Source organism: Carettochelys insculpta, chromosome 7 (genome assembly GCF_033958435.1).
Source record: "Carettochelys insculpta isolate YL-2023 chromosome 7, ASM3395843v1, whole genome shotgun sequence".
In the NCBI taxonomy this organism is placed as follows: Eukaryota; Metazoa; Chordata; order Testudines; family Carettochelyidae; genus Carettochelys; species Carettochelys insculpta.
Genome location: NC_134143.1, coordinates 46,476,039 through 46,494,910, shown reverse-complemented (window position 1 = coordinate 46,494,910; position 18,872 = coordinate 46,476,039). Strand labels below are relative to the sequence as shown.

At 43.5% G+C, this 18,872-nt stretch overlaps 1 protein-coding gene across 1 annotated transcript in view; it reads left to right on the top strand.

Annotated features, from left to right (window-relative positions):
- Positions 1 to 18,872, top strand: part of LRRC27 (leucine rich repeat containing 27) — a 74,737-nt gene that overhangs the window by 7,807 nt on the left and 48,058 nt on the right. The window contains 2 exon segments of the mRNA XM_075000439.1: positions 7,980 to 8,038; positions 17,102 to 17,254. Of these exon segments, the coding sequence (XP_074856540.1) occupies positions 7,980 to 8,038; positions 17,102 to 17,254 (212 nt within the window).

The window sequence follows — 18,872 nt, the reverse complement described above, 5'->3', positions numbered from 1 at the left end:
CTGGTCCTGGTGACTTACTACTGCTTAGTATATCAATTTATTCCAAAATCTCCTCTGACACCTCAATCTTGGACGGTTCCTCAGATTTGTCACCTAAAAAGATCAACTCTGGTTTGCGAATCTCTCCCACATTCTGATGCAAGAATTCATTTAGTTTAGACTCAGTGGCCTTACTGTCCTTGAGTGCTCCTTGAGCATCTTGATAGGCAAGTAGCCCTGCTTCCTGTTTCTAATGTACTTAAAAAAATTACTACTACTTTCTGAGTTTTTGGCTAGCTGTTCATCTAATTGCTTTTTGGACTTCCTAATTTTGCTTTTACAATTCGTTTGCTAGAGTTTATGCTCCTTTCTGTTTTCTTCACTGGGATGTAACTTCCACATTTTAATGGATGTCTTTTTGCTTCTCACTGCTCCTTTTGTTTTGTTGTTTAGCCACAGTGATGCTTTTTGGTTCTCTTACTAGTTTTTTTTAATTTGGGATATACATTTATGTTAAGTCTCTATTATGCTGTCTTAAAAAGTTTCTGTACAGCTTGCAGAGATTTCTCTTTTGGCACTGTACCTTTTAACGTTTTCTTCTTTCTTTTTCTTTTTGTAGTTCCCTTTTCAGAAAATAAATGTTACCAGTGTTGGGCTGCTGTGGTATTTCCCCCACCACAAGTATATTACATTTAATTATATTATGGTCACTATTAGCAAGCAGTTCCGCTAAAGGCAGTTGTTGGACCACATCCTGTTCTTTACTTAGAAGTAGATCAAGAATTGTGTGTTCCAGGATTAGCTGCTCCAAGAAGCACTCATTTAAGGTGTCGAAAAACTTTATCTCTGCATCTCATCCTGAGGTGACATGTACCCAGTTAAAGTGGCAATAGTTGAAATCTCCAATTATTATTGAGGTTTTTATTTTAGTAGCCTCTCTAAACACCCTGAGCATTTCACAGTCATGGTCCTCATCCTGGTCAGATGGTTAGCAATATAGTCCTACTGCTACAATCTTATTAATGGAGGCTGGAGTTGTTATCCCAGAGCAATTTTATTGTACAGTTTGGTTCATCTAAGATTTTTTACTTATTGTGATTCTTTGCTTTGTCCCATATAGTGCCACTCCCCCATCAACATGACCTGTTCTGTCCTCTTGATAAAACCGGTTGTATTCAGGTATTACTGCATTCTGTTCTCTTGCTGTTCACAACTCCACACTAACTTCTGATAATGGGCCACATCCTCTGTGACTGAGCAGACGTTGTCAACTCTGGCCCTCCCTGGACTGAGACTCTTCTTTTCATAACCCTATATTTAAACCCTCCTCTGGAACCCCTCCACTAATGCATCCGACGAAACAGGTCTTTGCCCACAAAAGCTTATGCTCCAAAATATCTGTTAGTCTATAAGGTGCCACAGGACTTCCTGTTGTGTTCTGTTAATTATTCTCATTACTCCAATTTTCTGTGATGCCTATTATATCCAGATCCTCATTTAATACAAGGCACTTGAGTTCATTCATCTTATTATTTGGACTTCTAGCAGTGGTATATAAATGGTTGGCACTTTTTAGCTCTCTGATATTAGATGGGACTGTTTCTGGTTCACATTCTACCTGTGTTTTATCATTTTCCATCCTCTCCTAGAACACACAGAACCTCCATTAATAGCCCCTCCCGGTAGGGGTGTCTCTGTGCCCACCACTTGCTCTTTCATGTCTGCTGGCTGTCCCCTAGCCCTTAGTTTAAAACAGCTTTATAACCTTTTTTAATTTTAAGTGCCAGCAGTCTTGTTCCAATTTGGTTTAGGTGGAGCCCATACTTCCTGTGTAAACTCCCCATTTCCAAAAAGTTTTCCTCTAGTTCTTCCTGTCTCCTTGGCCACGTACAGGAACAGGAAGCATCTCAGCAAATGGTACCATGGACGTCTTGGACTTTAATCTCTTATCTAGTAGCTTAAATTTGGCTTCCAGGACTTTTGTATTTCCATATATAATTGTTATGTACATATACCACAACCACCAGCCCCTCCCAGCACTACACATAAGTCTGTCTAGGTGTTTCAAGAGGTCTGCAACCTGACACAAGGCAAGCAAGTCACTATGGGGCTCTCCCAGTCATCATAAACCCAACTATCTATGTGTCTAATGATAAATCCCCCATAACTATGACCTGCCTTTTCCTAATAACAGGAGCTCCCTCACCTGGAGAAGTATCCTCAGTGCAAAAGTATAACAAGTTTATCTGGAAGGAGAGTATCAACTGTGATATTGTTTCCCTCTGCTCTAGGCGGGTGTTCTCCTTTCATCCTCCTCAACTTAAGAGGCCATCAGATGGAGGGTGAGAAGATTCTACTGTTTCCCAGAAAGTCTCATTTGTGTAGCAATTCTGAGCTCCGTAGCCCATGCACAGTGTCTGTGCCACCAGCTTTTTGCACTGAATGCATACGTATGCAGTCTGCCCATGGGGCAGGTAATCGTACGTGTTGCACTGGGTGCAATAAACTGGATAGCCCCCACTCTGTGCTGGAATTTTGCCTGCACTATTTTTTTAAAGCCTGAAGCCCGTTCCTTTGTTGTTGTTTGGGTTTTTATCTGAGGGTGTTTTGGGCTTTAACCTGAAAAAATGTTAAGTGTATCTAGCTATGGAATGCAACCGGGTAAGAAAAGTGGCTGGAATGAATAAGGCAAAGTGATTAGAGGAGCAGTGTGAAGATACAGAGAGGTATTACAGCTTGTGTAAGACCAGGGAGGTGTATAAGATAATCAGGAATATTAATAGGAAGTGGCAGTCGAAGCAGATGGAGATCAAAGATGGGAATGATGAGGTGCTCATGAACAAGGAGAAGGTTGTGCAGCAATGGACAAGATATTGCACCGATCTGTACAATGCACAGTTGGATTAGAGTGTCTCAGAGAGACTGACTGAAGAACTGAAAGATGTCACCACTGAACATCGAGAGCATGACTGATATTTTGAAGGAGGAAGTAGAAAGAGCAGTGAACCAACTAAAGAACAAGAGCCCTGGAAATAATATCCTGGGAGAGATGATCAAGTTCGACAGAGAAAGTATGATTCAGGAAATACACCGACTATGTAATATATCATGTAAGGAAAGGAAGGCACCTAAAGACTGGACAAGATCCATGCTAGTGACAATGTACAAGAAAGGAAGCGCATTTGAGTGCAAGAACTACAGAATGATTGCCCTAACGAGTCATCTGGGCAAGGGGCTGATGATGATACTGACAGAGAGACTGAGGTCGCAGGTAGAAGGTAGGGCCCTTCTGTTGACATAACTCAAGGAGCATCTACACAGTAGCAACTGGCCAGAACTCCGCATTTGCCTTGGCAATGTCATCCCTCAAAATCTGAGGAATAACGCTTCTGTGGACAGTGCAGTCTGGCAGTTCTCTGACAGAGCAATGGGGTGGGGTGGGAAATGCAATCTGTCAACAGTGACTTCTGTCGACAGAAACTGCCGGTGTAGACGTGGCCTTTCTGGATGTCTTGTTTCCTTGAGGATTTTGGGCGTAATGGGAAATCTTGCATCATCTGCTTCCAATTTGTTCATTCTAAAGGTCTTGCAAAACTGAAGTTCTCTGATACATTGAAAAGTGCAGCATTGATGAGAAACTGCAATCTTTGTTCCTTTTTTTCTTCTACTCACAACCTTTGTTTCTGCTTTTCATGTTGTGTGTTCCTTGTACGATAGGTAGCAGGTCAGGCTCTTGTATCAGTTGTGGACTGGCTACAGAGCTTGCTTTATAGAGAGAGGTACCCAGGATGTCCTTCATAAGATCCTTTAATTCACTGCCAGATATAGCTGTTATATGCTCAGGTAAGGTATACTGCACATGGCACCACTTTGTGGCTGAACAATACAATAAAGCTTAGCATTCCATTACACACCCTATCTTTTACTATCCATTAATCAAAATTTCAAAAGCAATTATTTCTGTATTTCAGAAAAGTTTTATCAGATTTCTAACAGATATCAGGTTTTAATTTTGTAAGGGAAAACCCATTGAAAATGGAGTACTGATAATGCCTTGTCTGTTTGAAGAAATGTAGTCTAAGAATAGGGCGACCATCTCTGCCTGTCTCAAATATAGGACAGGGAGATATGTCAGGAGAGGCGGCTCCCCCAAGCCAGGAATCTGGGAAGGAGTCTGCCCTTGCCTGGCCACGGCAGCTTCCAGCGCTCCTGGGAGCCCCAAGCCTCAGCAGCAGGGATGGGGCAGATGCAGTGCTTCCCTCCCACCTTCCTGGAGCCTCAGCGGTTCCTCCTGCTTCTCCAAGTCCCAGGGAAGGGGGAAGTAGACTAACCTGCAGGTTCCATGCTCTCTGGCCAGCAGCTACGCAGCTGTTGGTGGAAAATATGGGACAATTAGTCCCTTTTCTAAAATAAAGGCATCCCTAATATGGGACCGTCCTGCCAAAAAAGGGACAGATGGTCACCCTCTCTAAAACTGTTAGATGCTGTAGACAAACAAAACTATCTTAAGAGAATGCTATTGAGGTTATAAAGTCAATAATTAAGGTTCCCTATACATGTCTAACTTCTCCATCTTTATTGGCTCACAGACCCAGTCTGTTTTCTGAGTCTCTTTGGCTTGGATCAATGTCATCTTTGTTCCACTGAGTTCCTCATCTCAGTTTCTTTGCTGAGTCATTCCCAGTCCCCACTAACACCAGGGATGCTGGAATAGGACAGGATGGAGGCTGTGGCTCCCCACATTTTAAAAGGGCTATGCCCTCTGCTTTCTACCAGCTGTAAGGGAAAGCAATGGAAGAGAAGTGCCATAAAGGAGCAAGCCAGGTCTCAGGGGAAGATACAGGATTAGGCCATGGCTGGGGTGCTGGTGGTCCCCCAGTTTTTAGGGAGCTTCCATTTGCTCCTGCCTCCTACCCTATTTTCTTATTAGATCTGTTTCCCTTTTCGCTGCATCCTTACGTTCACCCAGCCCGTTTTCAGTCTGTCTCCTGCTGGCTCCCTGGCAGATCTTTTTTGCCTCTTTTTTTCCTCTTCCCCATTTCCCTCCTTGGCTTCAAGTCCCAGTTTCCTCCAACTTATCTCCCAGTCTGTTTCCCTCTTCCATCCCAGTCTCCTTATCCAATCCAGTCTGCTCCCCCAGACCTCTTCACGTTTCTCTCTTGGGCCCTTCTGTATTTGATTCTGGCAACTTCCTCCCCCATACTGCCTAAGCACCAGCAAAGCAGGCAGAGGAGAAATAGTCTGCCTGTTTTTCAGTTCTGATACCTGGCCATGATCCTGGCCTACAGCAACCCAGAGCTACAATTGCAATCTTCTGTAACTTCAGGTTGGAACATGCCCAATGTAGATGGAATCTTCGGGGATTTTAGTTCTTTAATTCCAAGGACTCTGTCCTGAGTAAGTGTGAACTGAGATTTTTCAGAATTATAATTTAAACTAATTGAGGCAGATTTTTGTGAAGATAACAGATGACACATCCCTGACACAAGGGCCGTTCCCAGCTAAATTTCATGTCTGTATTCTAAAGCGTGGAGGCAACAGAGCTTCTAAACAAAAAGTCACTACATTTTTTTATTATGGGCAAAATCACATATCGTCCTCTAGTAACAGAGAGGAAGTGAGCCTCTCTCCGCTGATCCCACTTTGTAATTTCCTTTGGAATTCCAACAACCACTTAAGGAACTCCCTGCTCCTACTCGGGACCTTATTCACTCAGACACGCCATCTGAGCCCCAGCCTGGATTATTCTATTTACTTCCCCAAATCCACAAACCTGGATACCCCGGATGCCCTATCATTTTGGGTATTGGAACCCTTACCACCAGACTATCCAGTTACATGGACTCCCTCCTCAATCCCTATGCCACCGACACTCCCAGCTATCTCCGAGGTACCACCGACTTCCTGAAGAAATTACAAAATATCAGAAAAGTTCCTGACAATGCCATCCTTGCCACAATGGATGTAGAGGCTCTGTACACTAATATTCCACACAAAGACGGATTACAAGCAATCAGGAAAACCATCCCCAATGTCACCACAGCCAATCTCACCCACAATGATTTCCGATTTTGGGACAGTTTATACCTCCAGATTAGTGGAACTGCTATGGACACCTGCATGGACCCACAATATGCTAATATATTTATGGCTGACCTGGAGCAACGATTCCTCAGCTCTCGTCCCCTATTGCCCCTCCTCTACTTAAGATACATTGATGACATCTTTATGACATCTCCATGGTATAGAGACTCTAGAAGAATTCCACAGAGACTTCAACAATCTGCACCCCACCATCAACTTATGTCTCAATTACTCCACACGAGAGAGACATTTTCTGGACACTACAGTACAAATCAAGTATGGCCTGATTGGTACCACACTAAAAAGAAACCCACTGATCGCTATACTTACCTACACACTTCTAGCTTCCATCCTGCACACATAACTAGATCCATTGTTTACAGTCAAGCCCTTAGGTACAATTGCATTTGTTCTGATCCTACTGACAGAGACCAAAAAACTACAAGATCCTTACCAAATATTCATAAACCTGAATTACCCACCAGGAGAGATGGAAAAAAAAACAAATTGACAGGGCCAGACAAATACTCAGAGACCAGCTACTCCAACATAGGCCCGAAAAAGCCAAGAACAGAACACCACTGGTCATCAGCTACAGCCCCCAACTCAAACCCCTGCAGTGAATTATTAAAGACCTACAACCTATCCTTAATCAGGATGCCACACTCCAGAAAGCCCTAGGTGACAAGCCTGTTTTCTCCTACAGACAACCTCCCAACCTTATGAGGATTCTCACCATCAGCCACAGTCTGTACCGCAGGAACACCAGTCCTGTAACTTTTCCTTGCAACAAAGCCCGCTGCCAGCTTTGTCCACATATCTTTTCTGGAGATACCATCACTGGACCTAGCCAGGTTATTCACAGAATCAGGGGCACATTCTCATGTTCCTCAGCTAACATCATATATGCCATCATGTGCCAACAATGCCCAAATGCTTTGTATATTGGACAGACTTCAAACTCCCTTAGACAAAGAGTTAATGGGCACAAAACAGACATAAAAACACTCCTGATCCATAAACCTGTTAGCTGGCATTTTAATGGAGTGGACCATTCTGTTAATGACTTAAGAGTTTGCGTGTTACTGAAGAAGAATTTTCACAACACTCTTGAAAGAGAGACTGCCGAACTCTCTTTTAGGTTCAATTCGACACAGTAACACGTGGTTTGAACTGGGATGGGACTTTTCTGAGTCACTATAGGGGCTCGTTTGTATACTTGGCTTAATCTAATTCTTAACCCCACCCCCCGCCCCTCTACTCTCTGATTTGCTTACCTTGATCATTTTTTTTTCCTGATTTGTCCACCTTGATTACTGTTTTTTGTTCTCTGTGCCTTAAATATTGAGTCTGTTCTGGTATGGCTATGGTCTGAAGAAGTGGATCTGTCCCACGAAAGCTCACCTAATAAATTATTTTGTTAGTCTTTAAAGTGCTACTTGACTGCATTTTTGTTTTGATATCTTCCTCTAATGGGTGGTCTGTTTGGGCCAAAATTCAGCACAAGTCATAAACCCAGCGAGGAATGATTCAGTCCAAATAGTTAAGTTTTGGCAGCGTAACAAACTGAACATCACCTCTTATAATGGAAGTGTCACACAACACTTATTATTATTGGTAGCACCACTTACTTTTTTTTTTCCTAATAAGACAAGTGACAAAATATTCATATGGTATGCAATAATAACTTACATTTGAAAGCAGACTTTTTAGGCCATCAGACATTGGACCACTAAGATACGCAAGCCATAGTTCAGCTTTGACTATATCTGTGGGAAAATATCCCATTTCTTCAGATGTCATTACTAAGACAAGGATAATTAACAAAAAAATAAAAGTGACCTATTTTTGTTTTGGTTTTTTTAACCATTCACTTTAACTTTGCTTTTATAATTGTTTTCTGTTTTATTACAAAGGCAATTGAAAACATTACTTTTAGAAAGAAATCCTATTAGAAGGCTGCCAGTGGAGCTTGGTAAGTACTCAGCTTTCCCCCCACCACAGAAGTGCTGCTATCTACTAGCAGATTTAGACTTTTTTTCCATGTAATGCATAGCAAAGTATCTAAATATAACTAAAGAAAGCTTTTTGTTTTTATACTGTATATTTGTTGCACAGCAATTTAATGATTACAAACATTTTCAAAATTGATCCTTTAAATCGTGCCCACAGAATTGTATGTTCAAAGGTAATATGGACTGAATAATGATGTATCTCTCCAATTTGAATAATCAAAAAAGGAGGTAAGGGACGATTTTAGAAGAACAATTGGACTGAAGAATCTTAACAGAATGGGAGAGTTCAAAATTTAAGCAAATGTATTCTTTGAGAGCTACATTTTATCACATATTAAATATTTGTGTATTCAGTAATTTACTGTAGGTTAACATACAGAATCTAGAGTAGACTTTTTATCATGAAATCACTCCTGGTTTTCATTCCTTTTATCTTTTGTCCAGAGGCTCTTAACTTGTCTGCCTCTCACCTCCTCCTGAACCTCAGAATAAGTGTGTGTGTGTGTGTGTGTGTAAAGTATACTTGATGCATACTGTAACACCTCTTCTCTTTTTACCCTATCTGTCTGAAAAAATTATACCCTTCTATATCAATATTCCAGCCATGAGACTTAACCATCAATGTCTGATGCCTATTAAGTCATTAATTAGCTTTTGTATGTAACCCAGCCCTGAGATGTGGCTGAAGCCTTCTCTCATTTTTCTCCTCAAGGGTATGGGTCCTCAGTTCACCTAAAAGCCCACGTCTACAAAGAATTCCCCTTTTGAAGGAGGAATGCAAGTGAGGAAGATCGAAAATGGAAATGAAGCACTGATTTACAAATCTTGCCCTTCAGTTGTATAATCTCTCGTGATTACACTTCCGGAAGAGGTTTTCCCAGAAGCAAAAAAACAGCCATGTAGACAGGGTTCCTTTGCCAAAAAAAAAACAAACCCTCATTTTTGAAAGAATCCTTCTTCCTGCAACGAATGAGGAAGAAGGATTCTTTTGAAAATGTGTTTTTTGTGAAGGAACCCTGTCTACACAGGCTGTTTTTGCTTCTGGAAAAGTCTCTTCTGGAAGTGCGATCGCACAAGATTATGCAAATAAAGCATGAGGTTTGTAAATCAGCACTTCATTTCCATTTTTAATGTGCCTCATTTGCATTGGGCTGTTGTGAAGAAGTGGCCAAAGAGTATCTGGGGTCTCTACCAAAGGAAATCTGTCCTGTTGCAGAGAATAGGCCTGTTACTTTGGAAAATATTCATCACACAAACTCTCACAGAGCCATGTCAGAGCATAGTAAAATGAAATAGATGTTACAATTCCCAGAGTAATACAGTAAAATTCCTTTAATCAGGCATGTCCAGGACTGGACAGCTGCTGAATTACCAAATTTTCCGGATTATTGTACATCACACACACACGCACACATGCACACCGTGCTCCTACTTTTTCATACGGTGACCAACCATCCCATATTGGGCAGGACAGTCTCATATTTGGGATGCCAAAAAGGCATCCCTACTTATTTTTTAAAAGGGACGAATTGTCCCCTATTTAGGCCTGCCGGGGCCAGGAGCACCTGCAGCTGCTGCTTCCCCAGAGCCCCCTGCAGCCCTAACCCACCCCAGGCTTAACCCTCCCATGGCCCCAGCACACCACCCAAACCCCCGACTTACACAAATTTTGAGGCACACGTGTCTCTGCTGTTAGGAATAAGCGGATTTCGAAGTTCCCGGGGTCCTTTAGAAAAGGAGCCCTGTCTGGACAAGCTGCATGGCAACGAGCCACGGCAATTTCAAAGTGCCGCGGCCACTGGCATGCTAATGAGGCGCTGAATATGTAATATTAGCAATTTGCATGGCCATTTTGAAGATTTGGGCTAGTGCAGATACGGCCAATCTGATGAAGTGAGCTTTTTACACATGAAAATTCATGGCCTAATAACACTTGTTGGTCTCTAAGGTGCCACGGGACTGCTTGTTATTGCCAAACGCAATGAAAACTGAAAGTCAAACCAAACTCTGTGTTTCTCAGTTTCTGGTTTATGGCTGATTCTGTTAATGTTGCAAACCAGTTCTGTCTCTCTGCCTTTTGGCAGTACTCACTCTGTGAGAAATTTGAGCCCTGAATTTCTCTAGATGTTGCTATAGTCATGGGGTGGTGATTAGAAATTCATTGTGGTATTTCAGGAGCACCCCTGCTAAAGGGATCACAAGAATTAATGTTTTCAGTTCATCCTGTTCATTCCCCACAGTCCTTGCATCAGTCTACAGACATCTAAAGTATTGAGCAGATTCACCCACTGATTCTTCTCTGCTTTTATGACCCTATTGTAATCAGTATGTAAATTACTTGCTGATTAAATTCCACCTCCACAGAAAACACAGCTGCCAAAATAATTTTACTTCCCTACTACTTGGATCAGATCACTTCTGTTTTTATATCCCTTCACTGACTACTACCAATCATTTTTCTTATTAATTTCATTCGTGAACCTACCTTCAGAAACATGCATAACTATACCCTATGCTTGTAACATTAGTCTTGTTTCCTGCTATTTTCCCTCAAAGTCCCTTTACAGTTCCAAATCCTGACATTTTACTGTTCACTTAGAATGCAATATTCTTAATCTTTCACAATCTGGGTGGCATCTTACTCTGCAAGTAGTGCTGTTGAATTTGATGGACCTGCTCTCAAAGTAAAATACTTCTCAACACCAAAAAGAGTGAATTACTTGCTTAGGTTTGAAGCAGGTGGAAGAAAACTTTCTTCATGTCAACCAATATGCTTGGAACAACCTCTGTGTGCCAGCTGATTTACCCTTTCTCTCTTCAGTCAAATTTTACCAGGAACTTTACTCCTTTCAGGACACCTATCAGTTCTTACCTTACATTTTCTTGCACATTTTATTTTTTACAAAACTAACTAGTGAGAGATTCAACTTGCAGCCAATTTCTACCCAGTGGCGTAGGAACATTTGTAAGAGCGGCGGGGAGGCTGACACCACCCTTACATAAGAACGGCCATACTGGGTCAGACCAAAGGTCCATCCAGCCCAGTATCCTGTCTGCCATCAGTGGCCAGTGCCAGGTGCCCCAGACAATGATCAAGCGATTTGTCTCCTGCCATCTGTCTCCAGCCTTTGACTAAAGGCTAGGGGCACCATACTTTACCCTTGGCTAATAGCCATTTATGGACCTAACCTCCAAAAATTTATCAAGCTCTTTTTTAAACTCTGTTAGAGTGCTGGCCTTCACAGCCTCCTCCAGCAAGGAGTTCCACAGGTTGACTGTGCGCTGTGTGAAGAAAAATTTTCTTTTATTAGTTTTGAACGTACTAACCATTAATTTCATTTGGTGTCCTCTAGTTCTTATATTATGGGAACAAGTAAGTAACTTTTCAATATTCACTTTCTCCACACCATTCATGATTTTATATACCTCTATCATATCGCCCCTCACTCTCCTCTTTTCTAGACTGAAAAGTCCCAGTCTCCCTCGCCTTTCCTCATATGGGACCCTTTCCAAACCCTTAATCATTTTAGCTGCCCCTTTTCTGAACTTTTTCTAACGCCAGTATATCTTTTTTGAGGTGAGGAGACCACATCTGCACTCAATACTCAAGCTGTGGGCATACCATAGTTTTATATAGGGGACGTATGATATTCTGCGTCTTATTCTCTATCCCTTTTTTAATAATTCCTAACATCCTATTTGCTTTACTGACTGCCACTGCACACTGCGTGGATGTTTTCAGAGAACTATCCACTATAATTCCAAGATCCCTCTCCTGATCTGTTGTATCTAAATTTGCCCCCATCACATTGTATGTATAATCGGGGTTATTTTTCCCAATGTGCATTACTTTACACTTACCCACATTAAATTTCCTTTGCCATTTTGCTGCCCAATCACTCAGTTTGCTGAGATCTTTTTGAAGTTCTTCACAGGCTGCTTTGGTTTTGACTATCCTGAACAGCTTGGTATCATCTGCAAACTTTGCCACCTCACTGCTTACCCCTTTCTCTAGATCATCGATGAACAAGTTGAACAGGATTGGTCGCAGGACTGCCTCTTGGGGAACACCACTAGTTAGCCCCCTCCGTTGTGAAAATTTACCATTTATTCCAACCCTTTGTTTCCTGTCTTTTAACCAGTTTCCAATTCATGAAAGGATCTTTCCTCTTATCCCATGACCACCTAATTTACATAAGAGCCTTTGGTGAGGGATCTTGTCAAAGGCTTTCTTGAAATCTAAGTATATTATGTCCACTGGATCCCCCTGTCTGCATGTTTGTTAACCCCTTCAAAGAACTCTAATAGACTAGTAAGACACGACTTCCCTCCACAGAAACCATGCTGACTTTTGCCCAACAAGTCATGTTCTTCTACATGTCTAACAATTTTATTCTTTACTATTGTTTCTACTAATTTGCCTGGTACTGACGTTAGACTTACCTGTCTGTAATTGCCAGGGTCTCCTCTAGAGCCCTTTTTAAATATTGGCGTTATATTAGCTGTCTTCCAGTCATTGGGTACCGAAGCTGATTTAAAGGATAGGTTACAAACCACCATTAATAGCTCTGCAATTTCACATTTGAGTTCTTTCAGAACCCTTGGGTGAATGCCATCTGGTCCTGGAGAGTTGTTACTGTTTAGCTTATCAATTAGTTCCAAAACCTCTTCTACTGACACTTCAATCTGGGACAGTTCCTCAGATATGTCACCTACTCTTGTCCTTCCCATGGTTTGGGACTCCAGACCTTGCACCAGCAGTAGTCAGAACCCTGGGTGCAGAGCCAGCAGTAAGGGCCCAATTCCACCCCTGCACTCACTGGCAGTGGCAGGGGGGAAGAAGCTAAGGGGGATGGCCTGGCTGCTTTGCTCTCCCGGCTGTGCAGGTCTCGGGGAGAGGGGAGGAGTGAAACTGGTTGCTGTGGGAGCAGCGTACGTGGACCATCTTGCTCTGCCTCTTCCCCCCTGTGGCTGCCAGTTAATGCAAGTGGAGAGCAGACCCCTGATGCCAGCGCAACCCCTGGCCCTGCTGCTTCCCTAGGCAACCTCGGATGGGGAAGGAGGAGGGATGAGGGTGTTGAAGAAGTAGAGAGAGAGGGCAGGGAAGAGCAAGGCAGGAGTGGATCATGCGTGGGAAGAGGCGAGGCTTGGGACAGAGAAGCAGCTGGGTCCCTGGGCACAGGTCAGCAGCAGAGCCTGTGGCATTCAGGGAGGCAGCTGAGACCCTGGATACTAGGCTGGGAATGAGAGCCCCTGTGCCTATGCTTCTGCTTGTTACACAATGCAGGGGATCTACATCAACTTATGTTGTTTCACCTCTTCTTGTGTTCACTCTTCTGTCTTTGGGTTACTGTCTTATTCCTGGCATAGCTTTAAATTGTAAGGTACTTAAGGCAGTATCTGTGCCTCTTTACTTTTGTGTGTCACACACACCTGTAACACATATATTATAAATAAAAATGTTGTAAGAAATTGTCTCATTATATAAAGATATACAAGATTTGGCGTAGGCTCAGTTATGTTGATGTTAGTGGGGTTGCACTCACTTACATCTGGCCTAAATTTGGTTAATTTTGTTGAAAACTGTAAGAGACCTTGGTAATTGACAGAGGACAGACATGAGCCCTTGAGTGTTGGTCAAAAGACAAGATATCTGACAAATAGCCCAATGACTAAGATACCCTTTTAGTTCTTCTGTGGATGCAGTGGGTCCAAAATAACTACAATAAACACAAGCCTGTTCTACAGCGGAGGGGCAAGTATTGATAGCCCAGATAGCATCTTTGGTGCACAGGAAATACTCATTCTGTGCATGCAGGGGTTCCCGTTGTTTGTGTACACTATCTCCTTGGGGTGGAGGATTCATCTCTGGTCTTTCCACAGGCTCATGCCCTCAGTAGGGAAGGGACGCAAGCACTGTATATTCTACTCCACCCTGAGTTTTGGAAGGAAGGATTCCTCCCCACATCCTATGCTCATGAAGAATTCCAGTTTCTCATTTTGCATCCTACTATTTTCATGCTGGCTTTATATTTTTATTTTTCCTGTGTGTGAGCTATTGTCAATGTTGCTGGTACTGGAATTACTAAGGGAGTGATGTCAGTGCAATTGTTACTCGTGTTGCAAAGTTTGTTTTGCACCATTCCTTTCAACTTTTAATTACTAATAATCTGAAATCAAATAATTGTGCTATAAATAATATGGCTGTCATTCCTGCAGGATAGGTTTGACTGAAAACATTTTAAAAGCACAAATATACAACTTAATAGAATAATGAATAAAGCATAAAGTAAACTCACACAGAATATTAAGTACTGTGACTTTACAAATCAAGACAAAATAAATTGATGTTCAGTCAAGCTGTGAATAAAGTGTTTAAAGTGCTATTTTCTCAAGACTGTGAACAGTCTGTTCAGTGATTAGAATCAAGATCTCATTTTTCACATTGTGCTTCCAAATATTTTAACTATTAACGTAAAATCAATCGTGCCTTGTCAAAATATTTGTCATGATAAGTAAAAGTTCTTCTAGACATTTTGTTTTACGAAATATCTACATCTTAGGTTTGAACTTTGAGGTTTGTTTCTAATCCATAATATAAATTCCAGTCATATTCATGGCCTGTTTTTAGAATAAAATTTCATTTTATAGGTGCAACTAATGGGGAAATGTTTGTTCTGATCACTTGTTGAGTTTTACTAATTCAGGCCTTATCATGGAGTTAGGGTAGAGGTAGGTCCTGGCACCCTCATTGCAGGTTTGGCAGATGTCCCCAGCTCACCTACAGCAATGAGGATGCTGTCAGGAAGTAGAGTGGTGCACAGCTGACAATATATGATGTACCACTAATTGTAGCTCTGACACAATGGTTCTCATGGCTGGCTGGCATGTTCTGCTTGCCCAGTTGCTTAAAAGCAACATGGTAGGTAGGCTGAGGCATGCAAGCAGGATGCATGCATTCACTGGACCCTCTCTGGAGGTAAAGATGTATGTGACATCTATCCCCTGTCTGTAGGGAGGGAGACTTTTTATCTCCTTTTGTAAGAGTAGTCCCAAGCATTGTAGGAGTGCTCGGTAGTAAATTGAAAGCACTGGAGAAGACTCGGGGGGTGGGGGGGGAGAGAGAGAGAGAGAGAGTGCAGAGCCCAATACCATTTAGAAGAATTTTGATGGGTGAAATTAGATGGATTAGGAGACAAGGGATCAAAAAAAGAAAAAAAAACGTGGCAGAGCTCTGCCCTCAACCCAAAGTCTATTTATTTTACTTGACCAAAATGAGAATCACCCAGGAGTGGCAGGTTTGCAGAAATGTCGGTGGTGCCCAGAACCTTCACCTTTCCCCTCCTCAAATCTTCCCCCCACCTGCACCTTCCAAAGGCAGGGGCGTGCAGGCTCTAGGGAAGAGTGCAGGTGCAGGAGGTGATGCGGGGTCAGACTCTTTGAGAAAATGCTGATGTGGGAGGGGTCTGGGTGCAGGCTCTGGAATGGAGTCTGGGTGTTGGGTGCAGCATCTAGGCTGGGAAGGAGGATGGTGGGGCAGGAGGGGATGCAGGTTTTTGGGGGGAGTTTGTGTGTAGGAAGGCATGGTGGGTGCAGGCTCTGGCCTGGGATAGGGAGTGCAGGAGGAGGTGCTGGGAGTGGGCTCTGGGAGGAAGTTTGGGGTCTGGAGAGGATGCAGGAGTTTGGGGGCCAAGCAGGAGTGAGGGAGGGGGAGAGTGCAGGCTTCAGAAGAAGTAGGGTACATAAGGGGTGCACAGTGCCATGCTTTTCTAAGGCACACCCCTCTGGCAGGGGCTAATGGAAAATTGGGGGATCTGCCCCAGGCATCTCCTGGGCAGGTTGCTGCCCCTGGGCAATTTAAAACCTGGAGGCCTTTGTTGCCAACACCTGCAGTGCAGTGTGACTAGACCAACTTTCTGCCCCTCACTCCACTTGGCCACTGGCATGTCAGTCCCTGCACCCTGGGGGAAGACAGTGGGAGAGGGTATGTCTGTATGCTGCTCCAATTGCCAGGAGCAGCACACAGAGACAAACACATCACTACCACCCAGGGGCCTCTGGGAGGGCCAGCAGCCATGGGGAGTAAGTGAGGCAGTGGGGGTTGGGGAGGTGGGAGCACAGGGGTGGTAGACACAGCCTGGGAGAGACCAGGCCCCAAACTTATCTAGAGTCTGTCCCAGGGCCAGGAACATTCCAGGTGCTGAGGCAGCATGGTCCTATATGGAACACTGACAGCCCCAGGGACAGAACCTGCAAGCAGAGGATCTAAAGCCCTGCACTCTACCACATGAGCTGAAGGCCAGCTGGCCCTCAGCTGAGGCTGTAGAGCAGTGACTTCACTCACCCCAGATGAGGTCTCAGTGCCTCTGGGTACTACATATACAACTCACCACCTGTGAAATCATCAAGATATTAAGCAGTAGAGTAGACTGGCAAAAGGATGACAGCTGGAAGGAGCAACAAAAGCAAAATAGAGAGTACGTTCTTTTTTATCTTGTACAACCATTGCTGACAATGTTATGTGTTTAAAAAAAAAAGTCAGGAATCCAGGGATATATGTGTGTGGGGATCTGATAAATCTGTTTTAAGTGCAAGATGAGCACAGGTGTTGTGTTCCTAAATACTGGAGACAGCATATACTACCTTGATAGGAGAAGAAATAGTTTGGATTTGGAATAAAGTACTTTATATATCATTGCATATATATGCAATGTTCATACATGTACAGGTGTGTCTGAGAACAGTCTTGTATATTTGCTATAACTTTGCTTTATTTCATTTATATCTGATCTTGGTGTGGCACAGTCATTGCGGACTTAAAAAAAAGGTGTGTGTTAGAGTGACATCTATTTTCTTTTCAGGTAGGAGGCAGAAAGTATACAATTGATAGTATACAATATCAATAGATGCTTCAAGGATAAAACCCATAGAAATAGCCATAAATTAAACAAATTGTGATTGGAAGTAGATTCCTGCAACTTAGTCATACGTGAGTCCTAAATCTTTTACAACTAATTTTGCAGGTAACTTGACTTCATTGACAGCATTGAATCTAAGGCACTGCCCTCTGGAGTTTCCACCTCAAGATATTGTACATAGGGGAGTACAGTCCATCATGTGCTTTCTCCAGAACTTTGGTAGTGGAAAACTTGCCAATTTAGAGCCAGCTATTGAAGGTATGTAAGACAATTATTTATGAATCATTATTAAAATTGTGATTCGTTTATGAAAAACATGAAAATGTGATACATTCCCTATATAGCTTTGTGTCAGCAGTACCATCAATTCTTGAACAAAAAATTAGACATCCATCCTGATACATAAATAGAAAAAAGAGATGTATTACTGTGTTTTAGAAACATATTTTAGAGTCCTGAAGTTGCAAAAAAGGAGTTTGACTTTTATGTGGTAAGAAAGAAAGGGGCCTAAGGATGTCTGTGATGTGGCTGCAGCAACAGGAGTGGAAGAGGTCTTCAAAAACGCAGTTTTGATACCAGATGAGACTTGAGAACATGGGAGGCTGGGACCTGCTTCTTTGACCTCCTTATTCTGACCTTCACGACCTTTCAATGCTAAGCCGTCAGTAAGTAAGCTGGCATCATTGTACCACAGAGCAGTGCTGCATACTATCCAGCTGTCTGCCCACATTCAGTCAGCATCTGTTCCTTATCAATGTGTTATTCTAAGCAAACTAATATCTCACATTGCAACCTAGAGGAAGCAGGGGACAGGGCATTAAACTATGACAGTACAAGCTGCTCCACTATGCCTGGACCTCCCCCATCTCCTTCCCTTCCCCAGGCTCCTGGGGGAAATGAAACTTTCACTGTCCCAGCAAAGTGGGAACAGAGATCACATGGTAATTGCAAGAGCCACATAACCCTGACAGCACAAGCCACACTGCCATGCCTTGCCACCCCTCCCCGGTCCCCTGGAAGAAGGTAAACTTCCACAGTCCAAGCAGAGTGGGGAGGATTAGCGTGTGGTGACTGCGAGAGCCACATGTACAGCCCCAAGGAGGAAAGCTCTCCCATAGGGCCTCCTGTATCTGCAGCCCATCCCCTTGGACTTGGCTGATGGGAGCTGCGCCCAGCTGTTCATAGCAGTGGCCAGTGTCAACCTCCCCCTTCCTCTCCACAATGTTGTGGAGGGCATAACATGCCCTCACAACTTGGGAGACATTGTGGTTCCCCCACATCCAGCCGAGTCCAGAGGCATCTGAATCATGCCTTCAGATGACCAAAGGCACGCTCCACTTGGTTCCATGCCTGGTTGAGGCAGATGTTGAAGAGGTCCTGGGCGGGGATCAGGTGGATGGTGTAGGGCCTCATGAGCTAGGGAATGAGGTGTAGGCAGTGTCCCCCATGATGCAGAGTGGCATCTGCACATCCCCGACTGCCAGCTCCCAGTGGGTGATCTGGGTGCCAGTCTCCATCCTCCGTCACAGGCCAGAGGGTGCGGAACATGCAGGCATCATGTGCCAGGCCTGACCACCCAACATAAAGATCGAGGAGAAGTACCCCTTGTGGTTTATATAGGGTAACACACTGTGGTCTGAGGCATTGGTTTTGTTGATCACTCCGAAGCAGCTTGGGAACCCCAGGGTGGTGAAGCTGGCCACAACTGCATCCAGGTCTGTGATGCAAACAACCCTCTGGAGCAGGAATGTGTTGATGGTCGTCACTACCTGCAAGGGGAGGAGACCAAACATATGTGAGTTCCTGGTGCCTGGCAAGCTCCTCTGCTCCCTCCCATCACCATTCCCCTCCCTGGGCTCTCTGTGCGCGCGCCCCC